The 15156-nt window shown below is 20.5% G+C and overlaps 2 protein-coding genes across 2 annotated transcripts in view; one reads left to right on the top strand and one right to left on the bottom strand.

The window, feature by feature from the left end:
- The window catches only part of LOC102671469 (phospholipase B1, membrane-associated-like), a 20015-nt gene extending 19013 nt beyond the window's left edge, over positions 1–1002 (bottom strand). The window contains exon 1 of the mRNA XM_031514601.1: positions 831–1002. Coding sequence (XP_031370461.1) covers positions 831–966 — 136 coding nt within the window. The 5' untranslated portion in view covers positions 967–1002. The remainder of the gene's footprint in view (positions 1–830) is intronic.
- Positions 1003–6806: 5804 nt separating this feature from the next.
- On the top strand, positions 6807–10246 carry LOC102671601 (venom serine protease 34). The gene is made up of 8 exons (XM_006608847.2): positions 6807–6952; positions 7765–7982; positions 8055–8255; positions 9121–9319; positions 9380–9592; positions 9659–9810; positions 9898–10051; positions 10113–10246. The coding sequence occupies exons 1-8, from the start codon at positions 6901–6903 to the stop codon at positions 10136–10138; spliced, it is 1215 nt and encodes a 404-aa protein (XP_006608910.1). The 5' UTR covers positions 6807–6900; the 3' UTR covers positions 10139–10246.
- The last annotated feature ends 4910 nt before the right edge of the window (positions 10247–15156 follow it).

Consider the following 15156-nt stretch of genomic DNA (forward strand, 5'->3'; position numbering starts at 1 on the left):
ATCTAATAAACTAGTCGCAAAAATTCCAATTCCAGCCATCAAAGAATCAGCCATCGCAGCAATAACGTCTATATCTCCTGGTCTTAAATAATGAACTGAATCGGGAATAGTAGGAGATCTATAGAGATTAAATAAAATAATTAATTAAAACTTTAGAATATTAAAACACAATAATTTTAATTATTGTATATAGAATTTGATTATATGATATGAATATGATTTGAATATGATTTAAAAATGTGATTATTTTAATAATAATAATAGAAAATTTGTTACCTGTCATATTGCAAGGAAATAGAATATCTGTTGGAATTTTTCTTGAATTTTTTCTTCGTGTCGTGCTGTGACTCTTTGTTTTGTGCCTTTTGTAAAAAGAAATTATTAATGATTCATAATGTTTTAACGAAATATGAAATAATTGTTAAATAAAATATAAAATGAATAAAAATATCATAATAATTTAAAATAAATAAATATTATCTGTCATTAATAAAATTTAATATTATTCATCTATTTAATAAATATTTCAAAACATTATAAATTCTTAATACATTCCAAATATTAATAAAATTCTACTATTTATAAAATATTATATAAATATATATTATATAATTATATATTATATATATAAATATATATTATAAAATTATATATTATAAAATTATAATATTATATAAATATATTATAAAAATAATTCTTTTTTCTATCACTATTTTTATAAAAATTTGCTTTTTTCTCATTTTTCCTCCAAGATATCGATTTAGATTTATATATTTTTCTTTTAATAAAAAATAAAAAACACAAAATGATAAAACTATCTGAATACGTACCAATACTTCGAGTAATCCAATTACGAAATAATCGATATCTTTCCAGATTTGCCGGTGAATCTAAATACGTTTTTTGAGACACAGATAATACATATAATAATTGTAACAAAAAAAATAATTGTAATTTGACCATCATTCGTTTTAATGAATCAATTAATAAAATGTCTTCGTAATAATTTTCTATTCAATTATATTTCTAGTCAATTATATTTCTTATATTTCTAGAATTGTAGATACTGAATGCACTTGAATGCTTCTTTTCAGCGATAGCTGCTGCATATAGTATATATATTATCATGTATCATGATTTTTATAGTTAGTAATGATTGATACGAAAAAAAAGATTATTTAAAGAATAGAAACTAAAAAAGAAACGATAAAAAATAGTCTTACGTCATATTGAATAAAAGTTTATTTACAAAGATAAATATTTATAAAGAAAAATAAACATTTATATATAAAAAAATTAATTAAGAATTTTTGTATATAAAATGTATATAATTATAATATATGCATATTTATGACTGATGTTTAATTTTAATCATTGTAATGAAAGAAACATTAGAAGATGAAAAACTAAGGATGAAAAATTTTTCAGATATAAAATTTTCATTTTCATTTCAATTTAATTTTTAATTTCTAAAATATTGATAAAAAATTTTTGATTTAACTTTATATTCTTTTTATGCATATGATGTGTACATCAATATGTCACTTATCAATTGTTCACATGAATCATAATATTCGTATTCACTTACAAAATTAGATGGAAGTAGTAGATAGATGGAAGTAGTAGTAGTAGGAAATTCGTTAAATGCGTATATATATGTGTGTGTGTTAAATGTTTTTTCAATTGATATATATATTTCTGTTATGTGTGTATACAGAAACTGATGCTTACAATGATGTATTTTCTTAATAATACACTATATTATAAATAAGATATACATATCTATTCGAGAGCTGGGTCCTTTACAATGTCAATATGAAATTGCGTGGAAGGATCAGAGCATATGAAATATTATTTAAATCAGATAATTATTACAGTCAGTAGTATAATTAGATCAATTGTCAATCAGCTACAATTAATTGTTACAATTAAATCACAAATAGTTAAATTATTATTCGTTCACTCAAAGCTATATAATATAACAATTATACATCTAAGTTCTATAATCATAGTCATCAATCACAGTCAAGTTAGACTTTAATGTACTATATTTTGTATTTTAAATAAATTTATTATTTTTTATTAGTATTGTGTTTTTATTTTTTAACTATTGATTAATTATTTGTGTTGGTTTTTTATATATAAAAATGCAATTTATCTTGTATTTTTACATTTCACATTTTACATGTGAATTAGCTATTAAGCGCGATCGTTGTTTCGTTTCTGTTTTCTTTTTCTTTTTTTGTTATATTATGCAATGTAATATAATGAGTAGAATAAAGACATTGATATGACTCTAATGTAATTTATTCCTATTTCCTTTTATTAAACATATTTTTTCTTACTCTGCATTCTTTGTTTTATTTTAATTAAATTATTTTACAAATTTATTCTCTAAGTTAAATATATAACTTTATAATTCACAATTAATTAAATTTTATAATTTAAATTTACTATGTATTTGATTATATTAAGTTAAAAAAGTCTTTTCAGTTTATATAGTATTTAGACAATAAATTAGTAGATTTTTTATTTTTGACATAAAATAAATCAACAAATTCTTTTATTTTTGTTTTATAAAAGAATATATAAACAATAAAAATAATGAATTTATTGATTTCATATATAATAAAAATGAAAAAATTTTTAACATAAATATTTCTTTGGACAAGTGGATATTGAAAAAAAATATTTTTTTTTTAATTAAGTGATAATTAATTTATATTAATCTTCATATATTTTAAATCTTAAATTATCGTGTAACCAATTTTGATTATGAATCAATACATCACAAATATAATACTCTTACATTTAGATATTTTAATTTTTATTTCAAATTTTTTTAAAAATAAAGTATCAATTTAAAATATTCAAGTCGTAAAAAATTTTATTAATATAATTGCCAAAAATGTACTAAGAAAATGTTTTGAAAAAATATTTAAAATAAATACAATATTTCAAATATTTTTTTTAATTTTAAATTATGTGGAAAGTTATTGAACAAGACTATAAAAATAAATATAATAAATAAAAAAAGTACTTATATTTACATAATATATAATTATATAATATATTATATAATTATATATAATAAATATATTATAATATATAATTATGTAATATATTACATAATATATTAATAATATTTACATATTATTTTATATATTTACATATTATTAATATATTAATATTAATGATTATAAACGTTAATAAGAGATAATTTTCTTAATAGAAATCACTTGATATTATTTAAGTAAATGTCACAAATGAATAATTTTCATAAAAAAATTTAGCTTCAATGTTCATGAAGTTATATAAAATTGATTTATTATAATATGAAATTTTATTACTAACAAAGTTTTTATTTTAAATAATCAAAGTAAAGTTCATATACAAATGAAAGTTTACACATGTCATTAAATGAACGAATTCACGAAATTTTAAAAGTTCTTTTAATTGAAAAAATTCAAAGTTAATAACGTTGTTTTAATAAATTCAAATAGTTCAAAATTTAAAACGTTCTAATAATTCAAAAATTAGAATTGTTCTATAATTTAAAATGATTTAATTTTTTTTCAAATTTTACAAATGTTTAAAATTCTTTTTCTGTTCATTTCAGAGATCAATTATATAAACGATCAATAATAGCGCGAACTAGTGATGATTGTGCAATGTCTTTGATTGTGCAATTTAAGAAAATTTCAGAAAAATTTCTAGAAATAGATGTCATACTGGATAACTGACTCGTGTTATTTATAATAAATTTTCTCAAATGTATGATGATGCTGATGGTTATTAGGATTAGGATAAATGAAAAATATTCTCAAGTTCAAAATCATATTCACATTTAAATCATTTTGAAATGTTTTTAAAAGATATACAATTCTAACAGTCTTCTAAATATTTCTGTCAAAAATTATGTCATGCAAGTGAATCTTAATAAATTTCATATATATGTAGAATATTCCAAAAATGTGGGAATCTAAGAGATTCCTAAGATAATTTCAAGTAATATTTTCTTTTACATGCTACAAATTGAGCACGAATAAATTTAAATAATATGTGTTGAAAAAAATGTTAATATAACAAATATTTTTTTATTAACGAAAAATTATATTAAATTACATTTAGAAACAATGAATGAACAAATTATTTTTTATTCATGGAGAACGAATAAATCGAAAAATTTATTCATCAAAATTTGATAAATAATGTTAAATTGTGATATAAAAAAAACGAATATAACTTTTCTAACAAATGAATGATAAATAATACATATTTGGAAAAAATAAACAATACATTACAATCTATATCAAATTAAAAAATAATTAATCAACAATTGATATATTACAATCTATATTAAATTAAAAAATAATTAATCAAATAAGTTGATAAAATCAGTTATTTATCGAAAAATCAACTCAAGTCTTGAAAGAAATTCTTGATTTATGTAAGTAATATTAAACTGATCGTAAATAAAATATCACCGAAAAGTGACTCAAAGAAAATATATCAAATCAATGTAATTATAATATTATTCACTTCGCACCAATACTAATCTTTTAGTTCAATAAGAAAATTGAATTTAATTCTTTTTAATTTTTCTTCCGCATTATTATATTTTAACGCTGAATAAGTGAAAAGTAAAATATTTTCGTACTTTGATGATGAAAAATGGATTATTGATGAATACAATATGCATTATATGTTGTTTCTCACAATAACTATATGTAATTATATGTATAACTATATGTAATTATATCCAGTTATTAAACAAGATAAATCATTGTGAGACAACGATCTTATATAGTCATGCATATCGTACAATTCATTACTCATCAAGATAGAAAAATATTTTTATTCATTCAATTTCAATCAGATTCCATTATCCATTATTTCATTATCCATTATTGCAATACAAAAATTTAAATAAAAATGTTTAATATTAAAATAATAATGCGAAAGAAAAACTAAGAAAAATTAAATTTAATTTCTTATTAAAAGTGATTACAAGTGAATCATTATTGATCATGCAAGAAAATGAATGATGGATACATTAATTCGAAGATACATTATTTTTGTGTTATTTTTTAGTAGTTTATAGTAATTATGTTTTATTTGTAATAAATTTAGTATACAAATGTGATAAAAATTAATTCAATGTTAAGCAAGCATAGCCAGGAACTGATGACTCAGAGGCACATTTCAAAACTCGAATGATTGATTCTATCGAAGTTTTTGAATTGTTCTTTAATTCAGTACAATCTGTAAAATATCCTTTATTTGTTGTATTCCAAATTATTATTATATATCATTTATTAATTAGAAAAGTTTTATATTTTCTTTTTACATCAAAATTTAACACTTTTTTTATTCACTTTGAATGACGAATAAATTTGATTTATTCACTTTATAAATAATAATTAATTAGTCTATTCATTCTTCTTAAGATAATAAGAATAATAATAATAAGATAATAAAAAATGTAATTTAATATAACTTTTTAATATAAAAAAATATTAATTATAATTAATATAGTTTTTTCGACATATATTTGTTGGACTTTATGTACAATAGTGTCACTGGATTAATACGCTCTCTGAGTATGATTAGTCATTGTTTTTTTTTTTAATAACTCGTTAACAAAATTATAACGAAAATTTTTGCAAAGAAAAATATTGTTAAAAATCTCTAATTATCCACATATTTGGATAATCTATATATTATTATATAATGACATTTATATATATGACATGATATATAATTACATTTAATTGATTATCTTATAATTATAATAATCTTCAAAATAATTGAAATTATTAATTATTATTATATTTATTTTAAAAAAAGCTATAGATATTTATTTTATTTTAATTCATTATATTACATAATTACTATCTATTAATATTACATAGTATAAATAATACCACGTAATATAATTACATACAACCTTTACATACCATATCATTGTATACATTTTTATTTTTTTTAATTATATTAGAGTAATAATTGTATGTAACTTGTATGAAATATTTACTTTTTTCTTTTTCCTTTTTATTTTCTTATCTTCATCATTATTTTTTATTGCCATTATGAATGTTAAATATTTTCAATAATAATTTTCAATAATATACATTTTCAAATATACAAAACTTTTTGTAACATTAATTTTTAAAGTGAAATTTTTATTTTTACATTTAAGTGGTCAAAAACTATTGATAAATAAGAAATAAAATAAAGTTAAAAAAAAATAAAATAAAATAAGATAAAGTTTTTTCGTGAATTATTGTAAAAAAAATTGAGAAATAGTTTTTTAAATATCTAATAATAATATTTAATATCTAATATCTTCAATCATTTGATGTTACATGTATGTATATAATACATACATACGTAATGATATATTATTTCAATAAAAGAAAGAAAATATTACAAAAAAAATACTTTCTCTTGTAATAAAAATACTTTTTTTCAAATTTATCTCTAAGTATTTGTTATAATCTAAATACATCTGGATACACAGATTAATTACATTATATAATTAAAAAAAGTATCAGAACATATGTGCGCTTTAAAAACTAGTGAATATTGATATTGAAAAATTTTATTCATATTTATTTATAATGATATAGAAAATATTTAGTTTTCCATTTTTATTTTTAAAGTTCTAAATATTTATCCATTAAATTTATTTTTATCTTTAAGTTCTAAATATTTCTGATAATAATAATAAAATTATTATCTTTTTTTTATTTATATTTATATTTATTATTTTATATTTTTTTTCTTCATTTTTACGATGTGTATAAAATCCTCGAAATATAAGAAAAAACAAGTAAATAGTATACTAGTGTCTTTGAAATTTTTACCGCTGCTACATAAGAAATTCGTAAATGCAGTATGATTTTCACAAACAATATCGCGTTTCAAAACGTTATTTTGGCAAAAAAAGGTATATATAGCAAATCTTTAATATTCGATTAAAGAAATTATAAAGTGTCCTATAAATCAATTAACAGTTTATTTAATAATTTTTGAGATAACTTTTTTTTCTGCGAAAATTTTTATTTTTGCTTTGTTAACAAATTATTAATGAAAAATATTGTTTAACAACAAAACATGTAAAACTATCGCATTACGATAATGACGTTGATTGAATTGCTAGGCTCGAATAAACAAATCAATATATGTTGAAGATAATTATTTATTTATTTGTAGTTTATTCATTATAAATAAGATATAATTTGATATAATATTTGCTCAATAATTATTCAACACATGTTTGTTTTGACACATATTATTTTTTTTATTATCATGGAATGATAGCTCTACACATTATGCGATTAAATGTTTTTTTTTATTAATACCTCCTTAATAATGCCAAAATTTTCATAGAAAAAAAAATTAAAATCATTTCAGAAATCACTGTTTTTTCGATCAACAAAACTAATACTTTTATATACTTATATATCTTATTGTGATATGTTTCTAATTATAAATATTTATGTCATACTCATTCCTAATATTTTTTCTATATATGTTTTACTATATATCTATAATTTGTACTTCTAATCATATGAATTTGATATTGTTATATCAAAAATTGTTTTATATTCAAAGAACATATATCGTGTTATACTTATTTTAATTTATATCATATTTCTAAAATACTATAATATTTAGTTTCGATATTTTGATTTATTTACATAATTTTTAATTTATCACTGGTAAGGAAAAATATTTTCTTAAAATTATTCGTTACAGTTAAGATAGTGTTGTTAATATTCTATGGATCAATTATGTTTTCTATGGCTCAAATAAATAAGGAAGAATGCGATTATTATCAAAACCTAAATCTTGGCGAAACATATTACATTTACAATCCTAGATATCCATTACCATACTCTGGATCAAAATGTACATGGACTATCACGAGTTATCATCGAATTAATTTAAAGTGTTCCCTAGTTGAATTTTCAGAAGTAAGACCAAAGTTTTTATTATATGATTAATTAATAAAGATGATTGAAAGTAAGAAAATAATTCTCTCACAGACTAAAAACTGCGACGGAGGCAGTTTAACTGTTAAAAGAAATTTCGCTACCAAATACTGTGGTAATATAACTTTGAATATAGAATCTACATCAAACAAAATGATTGTAATACTATCACCACCAGGTAGATTTTTCTGTGAAGTACAACCAATGAAAAGAGTAAAAGATTCTACAAATTGTAATTGTGGATGGAAGAATCCTGTATGTATATATTTATTTTGTCACATTTAAAGTAAGATTTTCAACAAATTAAATCCGAACAATAATTTGAATTTTTGAGTTGAATTAAAAATATTTTCTCGATACATATTTTTTATTTTTGCTTAATTACAATAATTAAAAATGCAATATATATTTTCTTTCTTGTATCATTTATATTTTCGAGCTATATTGTCGAGCTATAAATCGATTCGGAGTTTCAAAAATTGTACATTTCTGTTCATTAGTAATTTTTGAATCAGTTATTACTAACGCAGCACATATATTTGTAATCAACTATTTCGAGTTTCAATTTTTAAAATTTTTTTCGAATAATATTTCATAGATCCTTTTTTAATTTTACTTTTTCTTTATTATCGCATGTCAGAACATTTCATATACTTATACTTGTTACTTATTACGAATAAGATCGATTCACAAAAATTTCTCAAAAATCCCTTCTATTTAAAGATGAAAATTAAATTCTCCTCCATTCGTTAAATTTAATTATTTATATAATTAAAATTCATTAGTGTCTTCATTTCCATTCTAAATATTTTTTGCAATGCAATTCGTATTTCATCCTTATTCGATATCTCAATTTAAATTTTTTAATTAGAACAGAAAGGTCAGAATCTCGACAATCGAGAAACTAACATCTTAAGCGCGATTCTATTCTCTCTAATTCAAACTTTTCGTATTCATATATTCTTCTCGCATTCATATATATTTTTACATTCATCATTATCCATTAATCCATTAGTCCCATTATCATAATCGGTATAAAAATTGCTATATATGAAAAATATTTTTTAATATCATTTTTTGATTAATCAAAATAGAAAGAAGATCTTTCGTTAACTTTCAGTCTAGAATCGTTGGTGGAACTAATACAGGAATAAATGAATTTCCTATGATGGCTGGTATTAAACGTACTTATGAACCTGGCATGATTTGCGGAGCTACTATAATATCTAAAAGATATGTATTAACAGCAGCACATTGCATCATAGATGAGAATTCTACAGAATTAGCTATCGTAGTTGGCGAACATGATTGGAGTAGTAGTAAGTATAAACTGCAAATGTACTTCATATTTCTTTTCTAAAGAGATCTTTAATATCAAGGAACAGAAACAAACGCTACAGTATTGCATAGTATTAATAAAGTTATTATACATCCAAAGTATGACATTATAGAAAAGAGTGATTGGCAAATAAACGATGTAGCACTTTTGAAAACAGAAAAAGATATTAAATTTGGCGACAAGGTTGGACCTGCTTGTCTACCTTTTCAACATTTCTTAGATTCTTTTGCTGGTTCTGATGTTACTGTATTGGGTTAGTATACTGATTATATTTTTTTTATATATATGACATTACTTTATTAATATTTAATGAAATTAGGTTGGGGTCATACAAGTTTTAAGGGTAAGCTTTCTCGTATTTTGCAAAAGACTACATTAAGTATGCTTACACAAGTAGAATGTTATAAATATTATGGCAATATAATGATTAATGCGATGTGTGCTTATGCAAAAGGCAAAGATGCGTGTCAGGTAAAATTGTCTTTGAAAGACAAATTAATATTTAGGTAAATTTTTTGTAAATTTAATAATATATTAAAATATTTATTTAATAAATAGATGGATAGTGGTGGACCAGTTCTATGGCAAAATCCTCGAACTAAACGACTCGTAAACATAGGAATTATTAGTTGGGGTGCAGAGTGTGGTAAATATCCTGCTGGTAATACGAAAGTTGGTTCTTATATAAATTGGATTGTTTCACAAACTCCAGGTATGAATAATACAAATAGAAAATATCATATATTTATGTAATTTTCATAATTTTATTTCAGATGCTGAATACTGTGTCACCGAATAAAATGTGTAATATATCGATTTAAATCATTATTTATACTAAATATTTACTAATTTCGTTAATGATGTATTGCATTTTTTGTTAAACAAATTTTCTTATAGATATAAAAGTTTCATATAAGTGTAAAATATATATTTTTATAAATATTTATATTATTATATTTATATTATTATAAATATTTCCAATTAAGATTCGTCAATTTTTTATGTTAAATTTAAACATAATATATATTTTAAAATTTAAAATTTAAAATTAATCTATTAATGTTTAAAGTATATACATATTTAAAGTATATATGTATAAAGTATAATGTATAAAGCATACGTTTTATATGTGATCAAACATTGCTATTTTAAATTAATGTATTAATGTAAAACATTTGAAATCGCATTTCTATAACAATAAATCCGATTTCTTAAATAACATAAATGAACACTCATGAATAAATATAAAGAATAGTTAATATATTTTAAAATATGTTTTAAAATAGTTATTCTTTAAAATAGTTATTATACTTTAAATAATGGAAAATATAATTAATTTGCGATCGTCACATTTTCATTTTATTATTTCATATATCACGTTTTTCATATTATATATTTATTTCAATTTTAATTATAAAAACGGGAAGATATCAAGAAAAAAAGAAAATAATTTTTTTTTATCTAAATTACTTAATATTATATCAGATTGCAAAAAATAAAAAATATTATATATCTTTTATTAGTACAAAATTTTTTAAAAAATATTTTTCATTGATTTAAAAGAAAATATATAAAAATTTATGAATTCAAGTGCAAAAATTTCAGAAAATTTTTTGATGAGTGAAGATATAACGAGACATAAACTAATAAAAATAATTATTATTACAATTATTATATTAATTATTATTGATGAATATAATATTTTCTTTAATTTTCATATTTTCATTGAATTTAGAAAAAAAAAAAAATTTAATCGAATAAAGTAGATTTTATATAGCATAAATATAGTTACTTTTTCAATTGCAAAGCAATGTATATGATTTGCAAAATACATAATTATATTATATATATCATATTTCATTATATATCGCATTTCTTGAAGAAAAATAAAATCATTTCCCGAAGAAAAATCCTGAAAAATCTAAAATCATTTAAAATCTTGGTCCAAATCCTGAAGATATTCAATCTTTGAAAAAAATTTCAAACAATTCAACAATGTATTTCATTTACTCAGATATACTAAGTCAAGTAATTTCTTATTTAATACTCACAATAGACGAGATTCCGATACATATGGAAATTTATCGTTATACACATAAATATATAAAGAAGAAATAAAAATAGAAAAACAAGAAGAAATAAAGAAAAAATGTTAAACGGCATCATGGCATAATCAAATCATTCATCAGCTCATTATAAATTATTCCAAAGAAACTAGATGCGTTCGAAAATAAAAAATCATCGATTAGGAAATTAAATGAAAAAATGATAGATGTCTTTCCCAAATATAAAAAACATTGTTGATCAACTAAGCCATATACAATATTTTACCAATATTTTTAATTTTGTCCTGATGAATTTAATTATTCAATGTTTCATTTATTTAGATGATATGGTTATTTATAAATCTAGATGTAAAAAATCATAATCACAAATTAAAAAAATATATTTTCCAAACTTCGAGAATTAAAATTTAAAATTATAACTGGATAAGTGTGAATACATGAAAAAATCATGCGAATATTAAATTATCTAATTTTTAAAAAAGATATAGAAATAAATAATTCAATAAAATAGATATTATTAAAAAAGTAATAAAACCGCATCAAAGGGAAATTAGGATATTTTTTAGGGATAATAGATTTTGGTATAATAAATAATTTTCATCATTTTCTTGCAGTATTATAATATATATTATAGTTATGTAAATTAATTATTGAGTTTTTAAATTTTTTACCTCTTAATATCAATATAAATTTTAGATGGTACTTTATGTAAAGATTGCAATTTAAATTATTCATATAGCATATGATAATTATGACATATCATTTCCATAATTTGTTTATCATACTAAATAAACTTTCGCAATTTAATACATCATCGTACTACGCAAATGAATATAATAAATGAAAATTAAATAATATGCAAATTTTCTGTGTCATATTCTAAACTAATGAAATATTGAAAAGGTCGAGTTGATATAGGAATAGGATAGTTGACATAGAAAAATGATTACTTTGATATTATGTATAAATGTTTTTTAATGATTAAATAAATAATTAAATAAAAAACACGACAAATTTAAACATAAAAAAGACATTTTTCAAGATATTGATTACCAATCTTTTTTATGTATTCTGTAAGATGTTTATAAATTTGTCGGACATCTTTAAAATATTAATATAAATATATTAAAATATTAATATAAATATTAATAACTAAAAGGTGAATTTTAAATATCAAAACAATGAAAAAAAATCATATACATATATATTTCATAAAATTTATTTAACGATAAGTAATATAAATTTTATTATTTAACGATGAGCGTTATAAGCATTTTAAGTTTACGTTACACAGAATAAGACGACTGGAGAACGAAAATGATGAAAAGTAAAATATAAAAATATTTCTGAATTTCAGTATAATGTAATATACAATGTATATAAATATCATGTAATGTAATTATGTAACATACTTACATCATTTAAAAAAAAAAGTATCACATTTTGAAATTACATAATTACATAATTTATCATTTAACAAAGACTTATTTTGAATAAGTTATATATAAATTCTACAATATTCGACGTTATACAATGATTACGTATTATTTCGTTTAAAATCATAAATGAATTTTTACATTATATTCAATTTGCTAAAATTCAGAAGCAAATCAAAATATTCCCTTAAAATTTTTAATAAGAAAAATTAAAAAGATTGAATATTTTTATACATAAACTTGCTTATTTTAATTTTTTCATATATATACGAAAATCTGAAATATTAAAAATTGACTTGATTGATAAGACTTGATAAGACTTGATTCAATTTGAATTCAGATCGGTGCATTGAACATAATGATTGACAAATTGACAAATTTCACTTGTACTATTTCTTATTCTTATTCAGAGAAAAATAATAATTGAAAATGAATATCATACAATGAATACCATGAATTAATATTATATAATTAATAAAAATACATAAATATTGCAATTTTTTTATATATGTCTCGAATCAATAGAAATTTATTAATTTCTCTCTACTTTTATTTTATATATACTAATGAATTAATTAAGATCAGAACAAAATACTAATACTATTTTGGTAAAGTGAAAGATTGTTCACTTAACTAACTTCACTTAACTTTCTTGAATCTAACACAAATATAAGATTTGAGTTCAGATATTATTATTCTAGTTTCTTTTTCATTCACGATTAATATTGAATTATTAACAATGCTATTTCATTAACATATTATTGCATAATCAATAAATCTGAAATTTGATGAAATTAAAAGATATATTTAAAGTAATAAAGTTTTAAATATTTTTATATGAAACTTGAAAAATTATATGATAATAAATAATAATCGAATATTAAAATAATTTTATTTAAAAAAATAAGTGAATAAAAATATTGTCAATATGCTATACACTATACACTAGCAACGAAAATGTGAAAACCAAAAATTCAATGCTTACACGGATTTTTTAGGCATAAAATATGATATTAATTATAATGAAATGAAAATGTAGATATTAAATTTCAATTATTATTTATTTTTCAGTAATCTCATATCAGAATAAGAAATTTTTGAGTGCAAATAAAATAAAGACAAAGATTTTTCAACTGATGTATTGATTTGAAATTCAAATTGATTCAGGTATCGTTAGTAACTTTTTTGTATATATAAATAATTAATTAACATATAAAGTAATTAAAAGAAACAAATCTGTGCGTAGAAAAACACATTTAATTCAAAATCTTATAGAAATATATTTTGATTCATGCCTATGAATTTTGACAAATAGACAAATTAAGCATTATACTTCGATTCATCTATGGATTTAAATAAAATATTTAAACATGACTTATTTATGGATTTAAATATAATTATTATTATTTATTATTATTATTTATTATTATTATTTATTATTATTATTATTTGATATTAATATAAAATGCTTATAATTTAATGTTATATTAATTTAAAATACTTATATCAAGTCTTACCCGAGATATGTTTATATGAATTTTCCTCATGATTTTGCTATTTAAAATACATTCTTTAAAAGTATCCCGAATTTTTATTTTTAAAAATCATGAAAAACAGCAATTTTCATTCTTCGTTCACGAGCACTTATTGCTCGCGAGATTTATAAACAGTTTATTCGGAAAAATTCTTCGTATGGAAATCCTTTTTTATTATTATCTGTCATCGATTTCTATTAAGATTAAGCAAAGAATGATGTTATCTGAGAAGATTGTTTTTGAGAAAAGTTTAATTATTAATTAAGATACTTATAATTATATATTTTTGATGAATTTCAGCATGGCTGGAGCGAAGCCCGATTTCAAGAATGACATATTGTAGACACAGCTGACTCAACGGCAACTAAACATCATTCTAATTCGAGAAATTTTCCTCTAACTTGAGAAGATGTCACGAGTTAGGCACTGACCGCAATATTATTGGTTATTATCGTGCCCCACTAGAAAACTATGATCCTCCCAAATGAATTAGGAAGGAATTTTCTAAAGGCACGAATTTCTCTTGGAAACTAGAGTCTAATTATCTCTCGTTGTGAACACGTTGTAGTTTGACCGCCGAATACATAGTGTTGTAACAACATATCGGACACGATTATCTACTGTGACATTGTGAGAGACCCAGCTCTCTTATAGACAAGATTGTATAGTGCGTATCGTACTAATCGCACTAATACAATCCACTCACCTCGAAGAAATTACATCACAATCATAAACATAAGCATCAGCATTTTATATATATATATATATATATATATATAT

Source organism: Apis dorsata, unplaced genomic scaffold (genome assembly GCF_000469605.1).
Source record: "Apis dorsata unplaced genomic scaffold, Apis dorsata 1.3 scaffold_47, whole genome shotgun sequence".
NCBI lineage: Eukaryota > Metazoa > Arthropoda > Insecta > Hymenoptera > Apidae > Apis > Apis dorsata.